The sequence below is a fragment of the Argopecten irradians genome, chromosome 11 (genome assembly GCF_041381155.1).
Source record: "Argopecten irradians isolate NY chromosome 11, Ai_NY, whole genome shotgun sequence".
NCBI lineage: Eukaryota > Metazoa > Mollusca > Bivalvia > Pectinida > Pectinidae > Argopecten > Argopecten irradians.
In genome coordinates, this window is record NC_091144.1 from 34,573,710 (window position 1) to 34,596,878 (window position 23,169).

A 23,169-nucleotide genomic window follows, 5' to 3' on the forward strand; every position below is an offset into this window, starting at 1 on the left:
TGAGAACATTGTGACAGACATGGTAGAGGTCGCACGTCAAATGTTTCACATCGTCGTACAGCAAACAGTACTTAGTATTAGAAAGAGTTATTTCTCTCTTCCTTTATCGCTTTTTAATTGTAACCTCTGATCTACTGCTATACAACGCTCATTTGCGACTATAACATTTAGCGATTGCCATTTCAAAAGGAATCCGCGAATTTAAAAATTGAATGAGAATTCCATTCAATATAAATGGTGTGAATATTAATTCGCGGAGACAGACGTTTATTTGGAACATGAAATTCGCGAAAATAAATCACATGCAAAAGTTTTTGATTAAGATTGAGTCTCATATCATTGATACCCTGAGTATAATTTGCCAAGCCTATAGAATGTCAACTCAATCTATTTCATAATCCTTCAATAGAGTCGTCCGCTGCACATTGTATGAATCTAATTAGAAGCGGACGGTCTACGGAGAGCGATATAGAAGATATGATAAGTAGATTATACATTGTACAGACAAATGTCAATACAATACACTTCTGCAAACAAGACTGAAGGTGTGAACTCCAAATAAGGTTGCATATTATTCAATACATAAATTATGTTTATGGTGTTACCATCTTCTGTTAGTAAAAGGAACTTCACTTACATGTTAGGGTTATTAGAACCTTTTAAACACATGCAGATGTAGCATGTATTATTGAATAGTACATTAGATAGATAAACAAGTTGAGGTGTATTTTGTAAGCAAATGTAATTGTTACCAGTATCAATATCATATCAGCTGCAATAGCTAACTGTTTTAAAGATGATTTAAAGGCCCAAGACATTTCAGGAGCAAAATATAAAGGTTCCTTTAAAAACATAAGAAAATACAAATCGATGGCCTAAGATGAGCTAACAACACCAAACATATGCAAGATTTCCTACGTTATCTATGGAAACGTTTGAGAGTCATTTTGCTGTTTTGCCGTCTGCATGGTGCAGTGATAGTCAACTATCGCGTGGTAGGACGACGGCATCTAGGACGACGGCGGAAAACATAAGACGACCCGTATTATGAAAGCTAACTTTTTTATTTATTTTAATTAAATTGTTCAGAAGGCGATGGTAAGTGTAGTATTAACGGTAAGTTAATAACTTTTGCGACTCTACACAATTATCGATCTCGTTTTACATTTCACTTTTAAAAATTAAAAGCCGTTTCGGAAAGGTGGTGGGCCTTTAAAAGGATACAGTTTAGTGTCACAAAATCGCATCCTATGACTACAATTTATATATTTTTATCAACAATAAAATATTCTTTTATGAAAATGATTTCTGAGCGGTAGATATATCCTTTACGTTTTTGACCGTTTCTACACTTGATACGCATGTCTTGTTAATATGTTAATTTCAAATGCGATTTTAAGGAACTTGTCGAGAAACTTCTTAATTAGACGCGTTTCATAAAATTTCATACGAGTTAAAGCTTTTTTAAGATCCTGTTTATGTATTGAAATATCATTCCTTCAAACATTTTTAATTTGAAAGTCATTAAAGGGAGAATGAGATTTGGTATTCTTTAAACCAACATGCTAAATATAAGTATATTGCATTGAGGGGAAACCCCATGTTACGTTGATTTTTTCCATTATTTGATACACCATTCCCAGTAGAATTATATACCTGGCCTATTCCCACTAACAATACCTATTGTGTATGGCTTATTCCGCATATTCGTCAATACATGTTTTAAACTCCATTGATGTCCATTAACGGTATGAAAAACACACGTGTGTACACAATTGCTCGCCTCTGTTGTGGTTATGTGTACATAGATACAAAAAGAGGGTTAGTAGGGGGAACGTTTTACTTTTATCATTTTAAAAACCTGTTTAACATATAACATTATCTCTCTATTACTGTCATCATAGTTCTCTTCCATTGCTTTAGTCACAATAAGACATTTCGTGAATTATGAAGTTTAAATTAAGGCAAATGTCTAATGTTTCTCCCATTTTGGCCCCCCATAAAAGTTAAATCCTAGACTCATGTTTTAACTGAACAATCAGGGGGTGGAGAAACTGTCAAAATGTGGCTGCGGAAAATTATTTTCACGTTTTTACTTGAAATTCTACAATTTATAGGTAAGTAAAAGTTTAGTATATTCTACTAGTTATGAATGTTTGTATTAATTAGGATCACCGGGTGTTCACTGATGCGAGACCGGATTGCAAGGTGTTTATAATATACCTTGTAGTAGTTGTTGTATCGTCTACCAATATGGAGTAAGTAAGCGATTCCTTACCTATGTTACTTACTTATGTATAGCTGATATTTAAGTAGAAATCAGCGCTAAGGACCAGTTATAGTAACGTAGTATTTATATTTAAAAACGCAAAATGCATTTCACAGTGTACTGTAGGAACGATTATACTTATTTATTGACACTTCAATACCACAAACTCTCTACAATTGCTTTTAACACATGATAGTTATTGTATGGGACAAAGTAGTAATATTAGATATGATTTATTTAATACTTATTAGTTCGCTGGTGACACCAATGTCCCTCGAAATCGAGAAAATAATATAACCGCTAAATCAATCGGCTATACATTAGAGTTCAAAATTACAGTCGACGAATGAAAACTACTCTTCAGTAAACCTATCTATTAGTGGAGCATATTATCTATGCAGTGTATTGTTAATCTTTATTGAAGTTTTAAAGTTATATGTGCCGTAATTTCATACTCACCAATCAAGAAGAGGTTTTAATATGTCAATCACCACCAAAAGATACAAACTTTTGAGAATTTCAATACTAACAATGCATAGGTTTTAATGTTACACAGACAAATAAGATCTCAAAGTGAATTTTGGCAGTACTGCCAAACATGATAATATTTACATCTACAGTGTAGTGAAATGAGTTCATATGATCAGATCATAAACCAAGTTGTTGTTTACACTTTCATTGCACATTTTTATAGAATTATTGGTCATTATAAAGTGATTTCAGCAGATATTTTCAATTATACATACAAAAAGCATAAAAAATAAGATTTTTTAACGCGAAAATTCTCTGTTGTAACTTATGCGTATAAGGCAAGATGCATTTTTATTTACGCCTTTGAATGATTTTCACAGCTTAATTCATCAAAATATTTATAGGTTATAGATGAAATAAGAACATGCCCAAATTTTCGCTCATTTACGTTTAATTGTATATTTACAGATTCACTGCAGTCCCACTTTGTAACCTTACCAAGCGAGTTTGCATTCGACCAAAGCCGCGTAATTGACATTGACGTCGTTATCATTGTAACGTCAAAATTGTCGTACAAGCGATTACGGAAAATGGCTGTTCCATCATTGACGATAACGAAAGATTGATTCATTATAGATCCAAAATCTTTTTGGATTTCATCATAAAATTATATCCAAATGTAAATAATAAGCATTGGACGTCATGAACGCTTTAAATGCCAATTGAACATAGGCAAATTCAACATGAAGCGCGCTTCATGGAATTTGCCTCTGTCCAGTTGGCATTTATATGAACGTTCAATACTTATATTTATATTCGGTTAAAATTTTGTATTAGAATACCAAGCGATTTTGCATCTATAATGAATTAATCATTCGTTATCTTCAAGGATGGAACAGCCGTTTCCGTTATCGCTGGCACGACAATTGTGACGTCACGATAATGACGTCATAAAAAGCGATTTAAGTTCATAGTCTATATGATTGCAAAGACATTGTGTGCGACGTCAAACTGCACTTAATAAGATTACATATGTACATAGTGGGACTGCAGTAAAAATGTAAATATAAAAATCTAACATCGTGTAATACTAAAGAAATATGATCATTTGGTTTTCAAACGTTATTTTACTTACCAATAGTAGCACATCTACATATTATGAGTTTTGGTAATGAACATGATAAGAAAACAAAGTAGCACGAGCTTTTTTATTTGTTGACGTAGATTCAGTTCCTAAATCACATAGTAAATAGCCTACTATAAACCGTAATTGCAGATTGAATGCGACTTACTGTGAAATTAATTTCTCATGCTCTTGGAAACGTTAATTATCTGACAAATATTGTTTTACGATAAAGTCGAGTAAGGATATTATTTTGTGAGCTTGCTGATATTTTGACATTGCCCCAATGCCAGTAGTTTGCATCCAAGTCTTTACACACAAAAAAACCTCTTGATATTCTGACACGATTGTGGGTCATGGTTTATTTAATCTCGTTACGGTTTGATTACAGATCTTAGCGATGGGCGTTACCGAAGTTACCGGAGTTACCGTAGTTACCGTAGTTATAGCGGTTATGTGCGGTATTACAACTATTACTACAACACGTACTATTACTCACAGTCGTCAAACGCCGATAGTAGCGCTGATGATGGAGATTCGGGAATGTAAGTAAAAACCGAGAGCCATACATGTAATAGTTGTAAAACATTAGTAATGATACACTGGAACTTATCATCTTTAGTTTCAAATATGTAGGTAGTTTCTTTTTTTATACATTTTATAAAGTTACATGAAAATGCCGTATTTAACGGGTTTTTGGGGATAGGATATTTCGGACAATGTTTAATCCCCTCGTAAACAGACAAAAGTGTTTGTGGTCGTATTATTGTTTTCAACTACAGATGTTGTCTTGTTTCTTTGTGGTTAAGATGTACCGACATATTACCACATGCCCTCCACCTCTGGGTCGCGAGTTCGAATCCCATGTGGGGCAGTTGCCAGGTACTGACCGCTGGTCGGTGGTTTTTCTCCGGGTACTCCGGCTTTCCTCTACCAACAAACCAGGCACGTCCTTAAAGGGACAATTCAGGTTAAAAGAACGTTAAAATTTGTACATATATCGGAAAAAACCAGTTCTAATGGAAATTAGATCAGTTGGTTTTACTGTAATATGCCAGAAAAGCCCATGGTGGTGAAATGCGTGTGGAGTGTTCAAACTCGCTAGCTGTCCGCCATTACACATTGTGGTCGAACTTCTTGTATGCCGAACCCTGTCCCTTGCTCGTAGAGTAATGCTACTTTTGTCTAGAACTGCTTAAATCGCTCTGACAATAGTGTGTTTACCTTATTAGGTGAATTGGCTCGTCTAAAAAAAATCATTTTATCACCTCCTCAGTGGTTATGTAGTTCATTTGTTAAACGTGCGTGACGTTGGCTCCGGTACAGATACAGCGAACATATTTTACCTGCTGAATCGTATTGATCAACGATTTATAATTACAACGGTATAGATTAAAATACTAAATAATGACGTGGAATTTGTCAATATTTTATGTTATATGTTTCATAAGAAATGTAGAACAATACATTTATGCCATATTTTGCTTCTTGGTTATGTAAAAGAATTAGCCTGAGTGAATTGTCCCTTTAAATGACCCTAGCTGTTAATAGGACGTTAAACTTCTCAAACCAAACTTGGAAAATTCGAAATTAATTATTGATTTTTGTTATGTTTTTAATGCTGAATAGTTAAGTGAATAACTCATTCACCACTGAAATTCCATAATGGACTGGTCTAGTCTTTGATTTAGGCGAGTCTAAATGTGTCTTCAGGGGTACCTGATTTAACCTAATACCTATATCTTCAACCTTAGGACGGCGGCCATAGTGGGAGGTGTAATTGGAGGTTTGATTTTGATTGCAATAATCTTCTTTGTCATCTACCTGTGTGTTAAACACTCATCGACAAGTCGTCGGGTAGATGTTGTCATAAAAACGGAGGAACCTGTTGTCCTTAAAAAACGAGGTAAGCAAACCATAACCATCTGATTACGTTTACAAGTTGTGCAGTCTTCAACTCTAGGCTTAGGTTTATGTTCTTTTGATACCAACTTCGCTAGCCGAGTATCTTCAGTACAATACACTCCTTGAAACCCTGGAAGATGTCACGTTAAAACTGAAGTTCCAGCACTACGCCACCTGCTGGATCAACCCAGTTGCGCCCCTTCCATTTACGTAATAAGCAGCCAATGAAAAAGCTCGTGTTATTGTTGTATGGATCGGAAAAAAATTCTAGCTACCTTTGAAATGCACATGTTGTTTGTGGCTGATTCAAAATACCAAAAATTAAAATGTTTGCGACTTATTTGTTTGATACATCAGGCACTATTTTTTTGTGTTTCATGCTTCAGTGTCCAATTTTGTCACGAGATCGCAGTTTATCTTTGCATAATTTGTTTAACGTCATGACTTATAAACCATGCAGATGTTTACTTTTCCTATTTGTTTGGAGAGCAACGTATCCATGTACTTCATTAAACTTGTATAAAATATTTCATAATGGACAAAATAGTAAATATAACTTCGTTAGTAGCTGTTGTTGATAGACTTACCCTACCTCAATGATCACTCCCATCACTACGGTTCAATTTCGTTGACATAAAACCCTCGTTTTCATTGGGCGGCTGATATGAACCTAGCCGCATCTAATCAGAATTTGAAAGCAGATACTTCATTTTTGACGCGAGATCCGCCAAGGGTTTCAGGGAGAGTATATCCTTGGCTAGCGAGATTGTTTTCCCGAATTTTTTTTACAATTAAGATTTTAACATTGTTATTAGTTTCACCAACCTTTAAAGGGCCACTACCTTTCAGAAACGCTTTTAATTTTTAAAATGTAAAACGAAATTGATACTTTATAGAGTCACAAAAGTTATTAACTTACCATCAATACTACACATACCATCAAATTCTTAGTAAATTAATTTATATATATTAAGGATGTACTCCTCTGAGAAAGTCAAAACTTCTGTATTAAACTTTTTTTCTCATATAAATATTTGGAAATAGGAGTACAAACCATAAAAGAAAATGGAAGAAAAAAAAAAACATATGGCCGTGTGCTCGTTTTTGAGCTATTGTCACTCAAAGATGCCTAATTGACAAAATATTGGATTTTATGGGAATTTTGCTGTTTTGACCATACATACAAGAGATTTAAGCTATAATTTCCTAATTAGGTGTTTGATATGTATGGATGTTTGTAGAATTTATTTTCCAGGGGTCTTCTTTAAAAACATACCGGTTTTGAATAATAGTATTCATATTTTTTCGCAGAATAACAACATAAGCTACCCCTACCCCTTAATTTTGAGCTACAAAATGTATCATTTCCAGCACTTTTTGCCAAATTTAACCCGGTATAGAAAAAGTTCTGGTATTAAACTTTTGTTAATATTTTGCAAATCAATAGAGAAATGGTTGTTTTTTGTAAATAAGGCAGCAAAATGGGGGGTCCGTGTGCTTACTTTTTTGCCCCATTTGAATATTTGTTATTTTTCAATATTTTAGCGTAAAAAATAAAAGTGCATATTACCATTAAATTAAAAAAAATAAATGACAAAAGTGTATCATTTCACACATTAATGCTCAATATTTTAATAACCAAGAACCTAGTAAAGATTTACAGCAAAAATTTGCTCAACACTACGGTGGCTGATTTGTGCCATTTCGTCTTTTCGTCTTTTCGTCTTTTCGCCCCGAAAAGACGAGAATTAAGAAACCTTTAATTTCGTCTTTTCGTCTTTTCGCCCCGAAAAGACGAAATTTAACAAATTTAAATTTCGTCTTTTCGCGGCGAAAAGACGAAAAGACGAAAACTCAAACACGAAAAGACGAAAGTGATACACGCTAATTAGCGACTTTAATTCTCGTCTTTTCGCCTTCAAAAATCTCGTCTTTTCGTCTTTTCGCCCCGAAAAGACGAAAATTAACAAACCTTCATTTTCGTCTTTTAATCTTTTCGCCCCGAAAAAGACGAAAATTAACAAACCTTAAATTTCGTCTTTTCGTCTTTTCGCCCCGAAAAGACGAAAATTAACAAACCTTAATTTTCGTCTTTTCGTCTTTTCGGCGAAAAGACGAGAATTAAGAAACCCTAAATTTCGTCTTTTCGTCTTTTCGCCCCGAAAAGACGAAATTTAACAAATTTAAATTTCGTCTTTTCGCGGCGAAAAAACGAAAAGACGAAAACTCAAACACGAAAAGACGAAAGTGATACACGCTAATTAGCGACTTTAATTCTCGTCTTTTCGCCTTCAAAAATCTCGTCTTTTCGCCCCGAAAAGACAAAAATTAACAAACCTAATTTTCGTCTTTTCGTCTTTTCGCACCGAAAAGACGAAAATTAACAAACCTTAATTTTCGTCTTCCGGTCCGGTATGGAAGTCATTTTGAAATCTTTTTATCTTAAATATTGACTTACAATATGGAAGCATCAAAGTAGTTTATGATAACAATCGATTTATTAAATTGATAGTATTACAAGTATCTTCATCAATAACTAAGATTAGAAGTTTTAAAACATAAGTCAACATGTATGTTTACAGCAGTTACGTAGATTTCTCACACGTGGCATATGCCACGTGCCACTAACAGATTCATCATTCCGCAAATCTTTTAGCGTGATTGATACATTTTCTAAAATTCTTTAATATCTTATTTTTTGTGTTCTAATCGCCCTATTTAGCAATTACGCTTATCAAAACATTGCCGTGTACATGTTAGGACATAATGAACTTAGATGCTAAACATAGTACTTACAGGAGTTGCCTCACCTACACAACTTGAAAAAAAAAGTTGTCGGCGGGTAATATTTGAAAGCGTTTGAACCACGGATCAACTTGTTAACAAATATTTTTTATGAAAGACAACTCGTGAAGACTTTGAGTTTAAAGGAAGGACTTGAACCGAGAAATTGCTCAAATACAGTTAATTATAACAGTCAATCAGTAGGTATAATGTACTGTATATTATTTGAAAAGACATTTTGACTACATACATGACATCATCATAATGTACATTAGAAATTACATTATAATCTCCGTCGTATATGAAAGATGACAAAGTATATCTGTAATTTGTAATTTTTCGGAGCGAAAAGGCGAAAAGACGAAAAGACGAAAATTAAGGTTTGTTAATTTTCGTCTTTTCGCCCCGAAAAGACGATATTTTAGAAGGCGAAAAGACGAAAATTAAAGACGCTAATTAGCGTGCTTCACTTTCGTCTTTTCGTGTTTGACTTTTCGTCTTTTCGTCTTTTCGCCGTGAAAAGACGAAATTTAAATTTCTTAATTTTCGTCTTTTCGGGGCGAAAAGACGAAAAGACGAGAATTAAGATATTTCATTTTCGTCTTTTCGGGGCGAAAAGACGAAAAGACGAAATTGCATAAATCAGCCACCGTACAATACAGCTAAAAATGGTGGCGCAGTGATGATTTTAGTAAAAACAATTTCAGTAAATAATGGTAAAACTGTGGCTCTACTCAAAGCAAAAAAAGACACAATTTCAAAATGGCCGCCAAATGCGTCATTTCTTAAAATCCCCGTATAAAAAATCAACTTAAGATAGAAATATAATTTTATTGACAAAATTTACAACTGGCAACTTGCTACAGTTATTGATAAATTCTTTTTGAAAATCTCATAACTTCTTTGATCTAAGTCGAAACGAGACTTCAACGGGACTGTAACCTCAGAAGAATACATCCTTAAATGCTTATTTTCTTAACGCGGGTCGCTTTATGTTTCCCGTCGTCGTCCTAATAACCGCACGTCGGTTGATTGTCACTGCGCCAGACAGCAAAACAGCGACATCAATCTTCACTGTTAACATGATTTACGCAGGGAATCTTGCATTTGATTGGTGTAATAACATCCTCTTAGGTGTTATGTATGACACTAAATACATGTAGTTATGAGATAAGGGAGATAACTCCTATAGCTTTTTTTATCAATACATCCTATGAAGGTCATATCATTGATTTAGGTTATAGAACTTTCTAGAATATAATCATGTATAAACAAATATGTTTGTAAACATGTTGATTTTAAGTAGAGATCTAGAATGATCTATTTCCAGAAAGTTATGTGTGTTTATTTGTTTACTGCTTTTAGTTAGATATTTCTAGAAGTAGAAGGTTCTCCAATATTCTTGAATTAGGGTTTAGCTATATATACTCCAGCTGTCCAAGGCTAATCAGAACTGTAATGAGACCTGTGATAAGACATATCAAGAATTGTACAGCGCCATATAAGATTCTATTGGGAGAGCTATTGTGACTTTATCTGTGGATTATTACAACACTTTGTGTGGATTTATTCATATTGCCTGGAACTTTACAAATCATCGGTGGACATTCAATTTCCTTGGGGATTTGTGATTATTGTGAATTTGAAACCTGGAAGGATCAAGGATTATACCAGGACATTCGCATACAGATAAGTTACACTTTAAATCATCGTATTACTCTTGTATCACCACCAATTACTTTAGATATTGTAAACCATCTCTGTATAATATTGTATATATAATTAAATTGTGTTTTGAATTTAGCTGCTGGTTTCTCATTTCTGTTATTCGTTCATGTAACAGGAATTGGGGGCTCTTGTCCGGGATCGATATTCAATTTGTGAAATCTAACTTTGAAAAATTAATTAAGAAATTTTCAAAATTTGTGTACAAACTTTGAGTTTACATTTGAAACCAACAGCTAGATAAATATGACTACTATGCAGGTAGAACAGTTTGTTAAAGCGCCATCCCTGGAAGTTCTTTTGCAAGTTTGTAAGAAGGATTTACTGTTATTGGGTAAACATTTAGGCCTTACTATCAAAACTAATTTGAGGAAAGCTGAAATTAGGAATGTAATTATAAGATATTTTGTTGACAATGGCAAATTTGACTCTAGTGCATTAGATAGTATAGAGGAAACAGTCAGTTCAGAAATTCAAATTAGACAAATGGAACTTGAACATGAAATGAAACTAAGACAAATGGAAATAGAGAAGGAAATGAAAGAGATGGAGTTAAGAGAAAAAGAAAAAGACAAAGAAAGAGAGTTAAGAGCAAAAGAAATTGAAAGAGAATTAAAAGAAAAAGAGATCGAGAGAGATCAGATGTTAGAACTAGAGAAGCAGAAAATTCAAGCTGAAACAGAACTTAGAATGAAAGAATTAGAGCTAGCTTCTCAAGACAGTTCAAGTAATCTAACTTTTAGGGGTTTACAAGGAAACAGAGGTTTTGATGTCAGTAGAAACATTAGGTTAGTTCCTCCTTTTCAAGAGAAAGAAGTTGACAAGTATTTTCTGCATTTTGAGAAAATAGCTGATAGTATGAAATGGCCTGAAGATAAGCTTACAATGCTTCTTCAGAGTGTCTTGATTGGTAAAGCTAGAGACATTTATTCTTCTTTATCTGTTGATGACATTTCAAATTACCAAGTAGTTAAGAAAGCTATTTTGAAAGCTTATGAGTTAGTTCCTGAGGCTTACCGCCAGAAATTTCGAAACTCGAGAAAGAGAGATGAACAAACTCATGTAGAATTTGCCAGAGAAAAGGAACAATTATTTAATAGGTGGTGTGATTCTAAAGAAATTGATGAGAATTTCGGTAAATTCAGGCAATTATTGTTGATAGAGGAGTTTAAACGTTGTGTCCACAACAAACATAAAAACTCATTTAGATGAGAGAAAAGTTGAAACACTTAGTGAAGCAGCTACAATGGCTGATGATTACGCTCTCACCCACAAAGGCTCATTTGTTAAAAACAGTTCTCAAGACAAAAACAGTACCACAGGTACTAGTAAATTTGGTCAGCCTAGGAACCCAACCTTTAGTGGCCCTTCCAACGACAAACCTAAATTAGGTGATAAAACTAAGTCTGCTTCTAAAACAGATGATAGGGTAGGTGTGGGGTCTCCTTCTGGTCTTGTTTGTAATTACTGCAAGAAAGTAGGGCATGTTATGTCTGAATGTTATTTCTCTCCAGCGTAAGGAGCAAAGGCGTAAACAGTCAGTTCCTTCTGTGTTAGCTATGTCAAAGCCTAGTCAGAAACTTAGTAATATTGTGGAAGATTCTAAAGTGTCTGTTGAAATTAAGAGCTCAGAGTCTGATAGTGTCTTGGAGAAGTACTCTCCCTTCATTTCTGAAGGTTTTGTTTCACTTACTAGTGATATCACCAACTTGAAACCTGTGAAGATTTTGAGAGATACTGGGGCTTCTCATTCTTTAATATTAGATGGTGTAGTGCCTTTGTCTGAGGAGACCTCATCTGGTAGTAGTGTTTTGCTTCAAGGTGTAGAGTTAGGTTTTGTTAATGTGCCTCTCCATTGTGTTTATTTAAAGTCAGACTTGGTTACTGGGCCTGTCACCATTGGTGTTAGACCGGAACTTCCCATAGAGGGCGTGTCGCTCATTTTAGGCAATGACTTGGCTGGAGAGAAAGTTAGGGTAGATCCCTTAGTGTCCAGTATTCCAGATAAAACAGGTGATGCTGAGACTATTCAACAGGAATTTCCTGGTATTTTCCCTTCTTGTGCTGTAACTCGTTCAATGGGTAAGAAGGTTTCTGATGTTGCAGTAGTTGAGGATCATTATAGTCCAGGGTTAGGTGACACTTTCTTGGCTCATGATATAGAGGATGTCGGGAGCAAGTGTGATCTTTTGAGCAATCCTGTAGACTTTGATAGTGATAGAGTTGTTCCTAACAAGGGTACTTCTTTGTCTGACATGATGAGTAAATCATCTTTGTCTAGAGAGGAGCTTATAGTAGAACAGGAGAAAGATCCTGAAATCTCCTTATTGTGTAATCGGGCTTTGAGTGAGGAAGAGGCTGAGAAAGTCCCGGTTTGTTACTTCCGTCAGTCAGGTGTGTTGATGCGCAAGTGGCGCCCCCCTGATGTGTCTCCCGAGGAAGACTGGAAGGTCGTCAATCAAATAGTTGTCCCACCGAGGTATAGGCAAGATATTCTAAGTTTGTCTCGTGACGTACCTATGGCAGGGCATCTAGGTGTGACCAAGACTTATAACAGGATCTTAGATCACTTCTTTTGGCCCAAGTTGAAACGGGATGTGGCTGATTTTTGTAGGTCTTGTCATACTTGTCAGGTGGTAGGGAAACCTAATCAGAAAATCCCTGTTGCACCTTTGCACCCCATTCCAGCATTTGAGGAACCATTTAGTAGAGTCATTATAGACTGTGTAGGTCCTCTACCCAAAACTAAGTCTGGGAATGAGTATCTTTTAACTATTATGTGTGCTTCCACACGCTTTCCTGAAGCCATTCCACTCAGGAATATTAAAGCCCCTAACATAGTCAAGGCTTTGGTTAAATTCTTTACATTGGTTGGTCTTCCAAAAGCTGTCCAATCGGACCAAGGTTCGAATTTCATGTCTGGTATTTTTCAACAAGTCATGTACCAGCTCCAGATCAAGCAGTATAAGTCTAGTGCTTATCATCCAGAGTCTCAGGGTGCTTTAGAACGTTTTCATCAGACATTGAAGAATATGATGAGATCTTATTGTTTTGAAAACAAAAGAGATTGGGACGAAGGTATACACATGTTGTTGTTTGGCGTTAGAGAATCTGTACAAGAATCTCTTGGCTTTAGTCCCTTTGAACTTGTGTTTGGACACACTGTACGTGGTCCTTTGAAAATTTTGAAAGACAAAATTTTGGACGAAGATTCTAAAGTGAATCTCTTAGATTATGTGTGTAACTTTAAGCAAAGGTTGACAAGGGCATGTGAACTGGCAAAAGAAAATTTGGCCGTTACTCAAACCAAAATGAAAACATGGTATGATAAAGATGCCCGTGCAAGAAGTTTTGATCCAGGTGACAAAATTTTGGCTCTATTACCAATACCGGGTCAGCCTTTGCAAGCTAGATATTTTGGACCTTATGTTGTTGAGAAAAAGGTCGATGATGTTAACTACATTGTACAAACTCCAGGGAGGCGCAAGAAAACTCAATTATGTCATGTTAATATGCTTAAGAAATATGTAGATAGAGAAGAGAGCAAGACCTCTCAACCTATTGCTACTTTGGCCTCTGTACCATCACAAAGTGAAAGTACAGCTGATATTTGTAAATTAGACTTAGATGGTGGTGTACAAGATGTAGGTTTAGACTGTGGTGTTAAGTTAAGGAATTCAGATGTGCTCGCAAACTTGGACAAGAAACTATGTCATCTATCGGAAAAGGAACGCAATGAACTTAAAGATTTGATACTTGAGTATAAACATTTGTTTCCGGATACACCAGGCAAAACAGATGCTATCTATCACGACGTGGATGTAGGCGATGCGCCACCTGTCAAGCAACATCCTTACCGTGTCAATCCTTTGAAAGAAGAACACTTAAAGAAAGAAATTCAATACATGTTGGACAATGATATTATTGAACCAAGCAAAAGTGAATGGAGCTCTCCATGTGTTCTGGTACCAAAGGCAGACAAGACATACCGGTTCTGTACTGACTTCAGAAAAGTAAACTCTGTCAGTAAAACAGACTCTTATCCAATTCCAAGGATTGACTCGTGTATTGACAAAGTTGGCAAAGCCAAGTACGTAAGCAAGTTTGACCTGTTGAAAGGATATTGGCAGGTGCCATTAACAGAAAGAGCTAAAGAAGTGTCGGCATTTGTAACCTCACAAGGTTTGTACCAGTACAAAGTTATGCCGTTTGGTATGAAGAATGCCCCGGCAACATTTCAACGTCTTCTTAACAGCGTGATATCAGACCTGGAAGGCTGTGATGGATACATCGATGACGTCATCAACTACCACGACACGTGGAAAGACCATCTACGCGGGATTCGTGATTTCTTCGAAAGACTCACTACCATGAAATTGACTGTAAACTTATTGAAATGTGAATTTTGTCATGCAACTGTTGAATTTTTAGGCCATGTTGTAGGACAGGGGCAGGTTAAGCCTGTTCAGGCCAAAGTAGAATCAATTATAGATTTTCCATCTCCTGGAAGCAAGAGAGAGCTGATGAGATTTCTTGGTATGGCTGGATACTACAGAAAATTTTGTCAAAATTTCTCTGTTATAGCAGCTCCACTTACTGCTTTGTTAAAGAAAAATGTCAAATTTGTCTGGTCAGACGAATGTAAGTCTGCCTTTGAGAAATTGAAAGCCATACTATCAAACTCACCAGTTCTGACTGCTCCAGATTTTAATAAACAGTTTAAACTGTTTGTTGACGCCAGCGATGTAGGTGTTGGTGCTGTTTTGATGCAAGAAGGTACTGAAAAAATTGACCATCCAATTTGTTATTTCTCGAAAAAGTTTGACAAACACCAGAGAAATTATTCCACCATTGAGAAAGAATGTTTAGCGTTGATTTTGGCCTTGAACCAATTTGATGTATATCTCTGCACTACAGTTGTGCCTGTGTTGGTCTTCACCGACCACAACCCTTTGACATTCATTGGGAAAATGAAAAACAAAAATCAAAGAATTCTCAGGTGGAGTTTGACTTTGCAAGAGTACAATCTTGACATCAAACATATCAAAGGGAAAGACAATATTCTGGCTGATGCTTTATCAAGGATTTAAATATGACTTAATATTTGAAGAAAGTTTCCTTTTCAAGAAAACTTTCTTTTCTTTAAGGAGGGGTGTGTTATGTATGACACTAAATACATGTAGTTATGAGATAAGGGAGATAACTCCTATAGCTTTTTTTATCAATACATCCTATGAAGGTCATATCATTGATTTAGGTTATAGAACTTTCTAGAATATAATCATGTATAAACAAATATGTTTGTAAACATGTTGATTTTAAGTAGAGATCTAGAATGATCCATTTCCAGAAAGTTATGTGTGTTTATTTGTTTACTGCTTTTAGTTAGATATTTCTAGAAGTAGAAGGTTCTCCAATATTCTTGAATTAGGGTTTAGCTATATATACTCCAGCTGTCCAAGGCTAATCAGAACTGTAATGAGACCTGTGATAAGACATATCAAGAATTGTACAGCGCCATATAAGATTCTATTGGGAGAGCTATTGTGACTTTATCTGTGGATTATTACAACACTTTGTGTGGATTTATTCATATTGCCTGGAACTTTACAAATCATCGGTGGACATTCAATTTCCTTGGGGATTTGTGATTATTGTGAATTTGAAACCTGGAAGGATCAAGGATTATACCAGGACATTCGCATACAGATAAGTTACACTTTAAATCATCGTATTACTCTTGTATCACCACCAATTACTTTAGATATTGTAAACCATCTCTGTATAATATTGTATATATAATTAAATTGTGTTTTGAATTTAGCTGCTGGTTTCTCATTTCTGTTATTCGTTCATGTAACATAGGACATTGATATACATTTTCGTATATTATTGTTTTAAGAAGCTTTTAATATTTGTTTCGCAAAGGTAGTGGGCTTTTAATCTAGTGATAATATTAAATCGCCCCTTCTCATTGTGGTTGAACACTAGTCATGTTTATTCGTATCATATTTAATATTATGTTAGATTCAGAACATATTCGATACGTTTTGCACTTTGCTGATAAGTTCTAGAATGTTGGAATAGCTGTTGGGTGGATTCTTATTCTACAGAGGATAATATGTTGTATGGCTTATACAATTCCACTAAAATTTCGAGGATGCCTCTAGAACAAATATACGTTCTCGACCTACTATACTTTTCGGCCGGATACAAAATGGTGCCTATGTGTCTTAGTGGAGCAGTACCTCAGAAAATCACTCGGGCACAATTTTCTATACCTGTTTGTACGTTTTCAATTATTTTATATGTATTCATGCATTTATATATTTTTTTGTCAAAAACAAACATAACGACGATTCAACCGTACCGCTCACAAGATGTTAAGTTCACAATTTGTAGACTTGCCGTATAAATTTCCTTCAGAGAGACCTTCATATGTATATGTAAAAAGATAATGTCTCGCTGAGGTTTTGATATTTTATACTGTTCAGTTTTATTGCCTAGCAGGTAAGGGATATATAACAAGTATGTTAAATGCATACAAACATTTTGATAGTGATAATGCGCAATCAATAATAGTAATAGGCGTCGTTTGTTACTCTAAAGACGACACCATTTTAACTTTGTCCAAAGTCTTTTAAGCTACAATATCGCAGCTAGGATGCCTCCAGAGTGAAATTTTCTCAATCCATTGTCACTAGCTTGACTTTTCCCTCATTATGTGATCTATGTACGCTGTTTATATTGTATTTCAGAACCAAAAGTCAAACCAGATAAGGTGATTGTCGAACGAAAGAAAAAAATACAAAGGATACATTCCGCTCCCATGTCTCCGCGAGGCCCGCCACCTAGACCTCCGAAAGGACGCCCTCCACCATCACGTGGCATGCCACCACATGGAATGCCACCACCAAACATACCACCACCATCATCAGGGCCTCCACCCAGCGCACCCCCTTCCTATGACTCAGTGTATCCGCCCCAAAAGGGAATGGACCCCGCTTACCCACCCCAATCTCACTTCGGCGAAGAAGTACCCAACGCTTTTGTCTATAAACCTCCATACTAGTTTGTTGCATCGATTTTAAAAGTTTACGACCATTGATAAACGTGTGTAAAATTGAGGAGTAGAGTGGTAAAGTGTAAAGTCTAATTTGAAATATTGCTTATGTCGTTATTTCCTGTGTTGTTCACTTCTAATAGATGCAGTTCAAATCTTTCTTTCACAATTTTTTTTTATTTTTCTTTTCTTTTATTTTTGTATTTTATTGAAAGTTTAATCAAACTTGTAATAAACCTCGTAATTTTCCTCGGTCGATAGTTTTTCTTTGGTTAATAAAACCATGCATCGACCTTATCAAAATTCTATAATTGTACAATTGTATATTATTTTTTGATAGAACTAAACGTTGGATCCAATAAGTTAGTCAAGATGACAAGAAAAGGTTTGGCAGTGCATGTTAATTGTTTTAACTATAGATACTGAAAGTGCTATAAACCGTGATATCATTGTATATGGTATAAGTATTTATCATGTTTCACATAATTTCATTTTCACTTTCTGATGACGTTTGCCACCATGTAGTATTTCCAAATAGTATAGTAAACACACTAAAACGCAAAGTGACGGAATTGATATTATTTAGCATTGTTATAAAGATATTATTATACTTTATACATATTCCGAATTTGCATATTACAGAGTTATCTGCACTTGCAGGTAGGTATTGATTGTGAAGTCATGTGTTTGGGAGCGTAAAGTCAAACGTTTATGAGAAAACGACGTGAATTGCGCTCATAAAATAATGACGTCACAATAAATACCTACCAGCAAGGGAAGTAACTCTGTAATGTGCAAAGACAGTATATGTGACAGCATAGTGTAAACGTTTTTTTATTTTAGCACAGTCCAAATTTAGCGCAAATGCGAAAAAACTTTAAATTATGATTTTTATAGCGCGGATATCAATTATCGCAAATTGGCGATTCAATACCGGAAATAGCCTTTCACAAAATGTAGCACTATAGATGAATTAGCGCTTCAAAGACAGCTCGAAAAGCTCTAAAATAAAACTGCTCCTAAAATAAGTATATTTACAGTATGTATTGTTTGAATTTGTAAACGGGTGTAGTTGTGATCGGCATACTATTGCTTTTTACACAGTGTGTTTTATCCAGATCTTTTATCAAGGCCAATAAGCGTTCTAGTTGTAAATAAGTAAAATGGAATGCTTATTTAACTATTTTCTATGACTGTGTAAGTTTATGTTTATATACCATTTAATGATTCTTGAAACCGTTACAATGTTTAACACGCTGTGTAGCCTAAAAGCAAGTAACCGGCATGTAATCTCAATTAAATATGAGAAAACATTTCAATTTAATATTGAGTTTTTCATGAAAAGACATTTTTTTATTAACGATGATATAACTACTTCCGTAAAATGTAAAAGGAAGAGTTTATAATTGTGAATATATACCAACTTATCTTTCTACCCATGCGTTGATTTATGTCGGCGGTTTTCACACATGGTCCATATCTGTTATATTTATGTGATGTTGTCACTAGTGTATGTCAGGTCACATTCAAAAGTTTTAAGAAGGAGAACAAGTCACGCAATAATTTATAGAGAATCTGGCCTAGTACCACTTATTAAACGAAGACATCTACATCGAAATATAACTTTTTTTTAAATATGTTTAATAAAAATTGCCCTTCTCACATTCATGAATTATTACAACCCTCTTTAGATATTAGTGGTAATTACAATTTTAGATTATTTAATGTTCCTGCTGCTAGAACCCAATTATATAAAAACAGCTTCTCCCCGTCTATTATGGCCGATTGGAACGAACCGTCCTGTCCATTTCCTACAAAGTCATCTGTTAGATCCGTCAAAAGTTTTACAGTAAATACATACATATATCTTTGATGCTCGATGTTCCGATATTTTCAAATACAATGGTGATCTTATGTCAAATATTTCATTATGTCAGTTGAGAAATTTTGCTTGTAACCTTAATACGGATCTCGTTAATTCTCATCTCAGTGACAGTTCAGCTTGCCTGTGTGGATTTCAAAACGAAGATTGTGAACACTATTTTCTCTACTGTCCTTTATACGTCAACCAAAACGGCTCCTTTTTAATTCTATCTTGGAACTTGACAATAATATGCCACTGACAACATACATTTTACATGGCTCTGAAAGACACGATATTAACATTGATAAAGCTATATTGGATGAAGTTCAGTGCTTTGTCAGAGATACCAATATATTTCGCTGAATTTTGTTGAATAGATTCCGTTGAATTCGTTGAATATCTTGTAAAATCCTTTTTTTTTGTATTTGTAATGAACTAGGTGACATTTTGTATATGATGCTTACATTTCTAGCTTGATGTTTTAGGATATCATCATCATTAGATAAAAATAGCAATTGAGATTATTTATGTATATATATATATATATATTGATTTGTATGTACTCTTGATATATAAGGAGAGGGCGTGTATAGGCATGTTGCCTGTTGCCCGATTCCGATTTTCTTTAACATCCGAAGTATTCTGAACTCATAAGGACCATTTGGGTCAGCCCCTAAATGTTAATTCATAGAATGTATAATTTAAAATAATTATTCTATTCGGACGATATAGCACCATATGGACCGAAGCAAAGGTTCAAAATTTATATATATATTTATTTTTCAAATCAATACAGATATCTATACAAATCCTAACAATAAATATGATAAATATGTATTATAATAATTGTTATTAAGTAAGACTTATAATTATAAATATTATTGATATCATTTCATCTCTCTGATTTATTTGATATAAACATATTTTGATGCATCTAATGGTATATATGAAACTGGGTACAACTTATCCCATGCATTGTGATACCTTCTGATTATCTGAGTAAGACCTGTCAATAAATATCGAATTACATCTAAGTAGGTTGTTGTTTCGAGGATATTTCTAATCATTCTGGATGTTTAATGAATACCTTGGATCCTTTTTTAACGGATGGCTTTTATTATAATTTGCAGGCCCCCCCCCCTCCCCTTCTTTTTTAAATTCCAAACTTTTCCTTGCGTACTTGTGAATCAAAAAGGTTCATTTTGATTTATCATAGTCACTTTGTTTCACTTCGACAGTACTGACGGAAGGAAAACCATAGTACGTCAGTCTGATATAAGAATGTAAAATATTGTGTTTGTGTGTGTGGGTGTGTGGGTGTGTTAGGGCGTGTGTGTGTGTAATATTGATAACATGCACTGTATTTCAGATACCTTCACAATATGTGGAGGTACCAAGAATTTGTATATACGCCATTGCTCAACTGTTCACTCTTTATCTTGCATTTTCTAATGTTATATCATTCTCGTTCTTTCATACACGGGAGACCTATTGATACAACATGTAATATATAAAGACATCTATATAACGGTTTGCCTTTGTTTTGATTCTACACCCGTTTCACATGTGCATTTAATATGAGTTCGAGACTCTAAGACATTTTACAAAATTACATGGAAACGAAAAGAAATAAAATATCACAATTTTCTGCTGTCTGAAGCTTGTGAAGTCACACACGTAAACACATAAGCCACCAAAGTAATCTCTATCCTTACTTAAAATGACACTTGAATTTTTATCTCAGAATTATTTATAATTTCGACCAAAACGCGAAAACAAACTTTGTTTCGTATTGCGATCTGTTGCTCTTGGCATGAGGATGTTAATGGTGTCCATATATTAAGGTTAACAATACCTACTCCTGTAGATATATGTAGGGACCTCATAGATGTCCTCAACCTTCGTTTTGTTCCGGGAAGCTATAGCCTTGATAAACGTTTCCCTAGAGAATGTGAATTCAAAATTTTCCCTCTTGCAAATCCCACCGATGATGGCTACATCTTGGCTTATTGTTTCGCATAATTGGAGTTGAAGTAAAACTAAGACCTTGCTAGTATATCTGTGGGCCTTGAAGTATATTTATAAATGGTGTGTGATTCTATCCTTTAAGAATAGCCTCCCTCCGACACTCAGCTCAATGGTACACCCTTCCATACTACCCCTGTGTTTATAAGTATTTCCACACCGTTGATATCATTTCGACTTACTCCTCTCATGATTTCCTTTCTATCTCAGAGGAGTTGTCCGATTGCCGCAATGAGCATATGTTTTCTTATGTCTTGACATGCTGTTTCCATTGCAAGGAGGAGCGGATGATCTGGGCCATTAGATCTGCCATGGCTCTTCTGTTCTTAATGACGCTGGTGAGAGCAATGTTAGTTTTTTTTTCCTTTTCTTTCGATTGTAAACTGGAGTTGCCATGCTGAGTACTACATACCGTATATGGAACTCATTTGTGCAATATATTGTTTTCTCTAAATAGATATATTCCTGAAGGTACCCTGATCTGCTTTTTGTCCAAACACACATAAGTAGACGATATATACTACCTTCCACTGAGCGGTGTTGATAGTTAGCAATACCACAAGAGATACCGTCATGTAGATTGTTAAGATTGGATATCCCTTACATGGTATTAAATCCACTGACTCAATTAATATTGTTCTTCTGGATGCAGAAATTAATCAATGAGATTGGAAACCTGGTGATTTGAATAGGTAATAGAATGTAAATTGGAACATGTGTAGTTGTACATTGTAACTTATCAAACCATTTGTAATTATCTTCTATATAACATTGCATACTCATTGTAAATTATTCTTTATTCAATTGTTATACTTGTTAAATTGTTAATTGCTATTTCTCATGGTTAGAAATAATAAACCATGAATTTAATATCTGTCTTTGAGTAGTTTTTATAGTTAAAGGCGTTAGTGATAAAGGACTTGAGGGATCACTGAATGTGATCTATGATCACAAACGTAACAAACACTACGAAATTGGATACAGTCAATACGACTACGTACAACGCTACCTGAGAAACCTGTTGGAGAATTCGACACGGAACCAATTCCGTTACAGTCCTCAATATTTCGTAACATTTTGGTATTTGAAGGGTCCTGGTTCTCCCTCGGGAAAAAATTACGATTTAGAATGGTTGAGATGAGTTTTACGATGTATTTTGATAAATTTGCAAGCACCGAAGGCGTTTTTTTTTTTTTTTTTTTTTTTTTTGGGGGGGGGGGGGGGGGGGTCCTGGGTTTTACCCCGGGAATTTTTTTTCACGATTTATAATGGCTTAGATTAGTTTTACGATGCATTTTGTTGAAATTGCGAAACACCGAAGGCGCGAGATTTTGGTGATTGCCGGGAAAAATGTTTACGATTTAGAATGGTCGAGATGAGTTTTACAATGTATTTCAATGAATTTGCGAGCACCGAAGGCGTGAGAACTTGTTGTTTTTGGGGCCATGGTTTTTCCCCGGGAAAATTTTACGATTTAGAATGGCTGAGATGAGTTTCACGGTGTATTTTACTGAATTTGCGAGCGCCGAAGGCGCCAGATTTTGTTGTTTAGGAGGTCCGCGGGTCTTCCCCGATAAAAAAAAATACCTTTTGGAATGACTCAGATGAGTTTTACAATGTATTTTGATGATTTGCACTTTTGAAATAGTATAATCCCTTGATGGACATTTTAGTCTAGTTCGTGTGTGTTGAATTTACATTACTAAAGGTTTGAACATTACGTGCTTGAACCTTTTAGGAAAAGCGCCGCGCAGCGGAAAATTTTCTAAAATGAAGTAAGAAGATGTGCAGGAGGACCCTTTTTTTAGAGCACTCTGGTGGGTCGATAATTATATAAACTGTAACTAATTCTCAGATCTTTGTGGTACTGTCGACTGACTTATAACAGCTGATGTATTTAGATGTATTTTAGATGCAAGCAATTTCATTTAAAACGACAA

At 35.0% G+C, this 23,169-nt stretch overlaps 1 protein-coding gene across 1 annotated transcript; it reads left to right on the forward strand.

Moving 5' to 3' along the window:
* The first annotated feature begins 2,000 nt into the window (after nt 1-2,000).
* LOC138335396 (uncharacterized) lies at nt 2,001-17,407 on the forward strand. The gene is made up of 4 exons (XM_069284460.1): nt 2,001-2,117; nt 4,255-4,408; nt 5,618-5,769; nt 17,036-17,407. Exons 1-4 carry the CDS (start codon nt 2,063-2,065, stop codon nt 17,347-17,349), a joined length of 675 nt encoding a protein of 224 aa, XP_069140561.1. The 5' UTR covers nt 2,001-2,062; the 3' UTR covers nt 17,350-17,407.
* The last annotated feature ends 5,762 nt before the right edge of the window (nt 17,408-23,169 follow it).

Coding starts and splice junctions, on each gene's coding strand:
- LOC138335396 (XM_069284460.1), top strand. CDS start 2,063: ATGTGGCTGCGGAAAATTATTTTCACGTTTTTACTTGAAATTCTACAA. Junction 2,118..4,254: donor TGAAATTCTACAATTTATAG/GTAAGTAAAAGT, acceptor GTTTGATTACAG/ATCTTAGCGATGGGCGTTAC. Junction 4,409..5,617: donor GATGATGGAGATTCGGGAAT/GTAAGTAAAAAC, acceptor CTTCAACCTTAG/GACGGCGGCCATAGTGGGAG.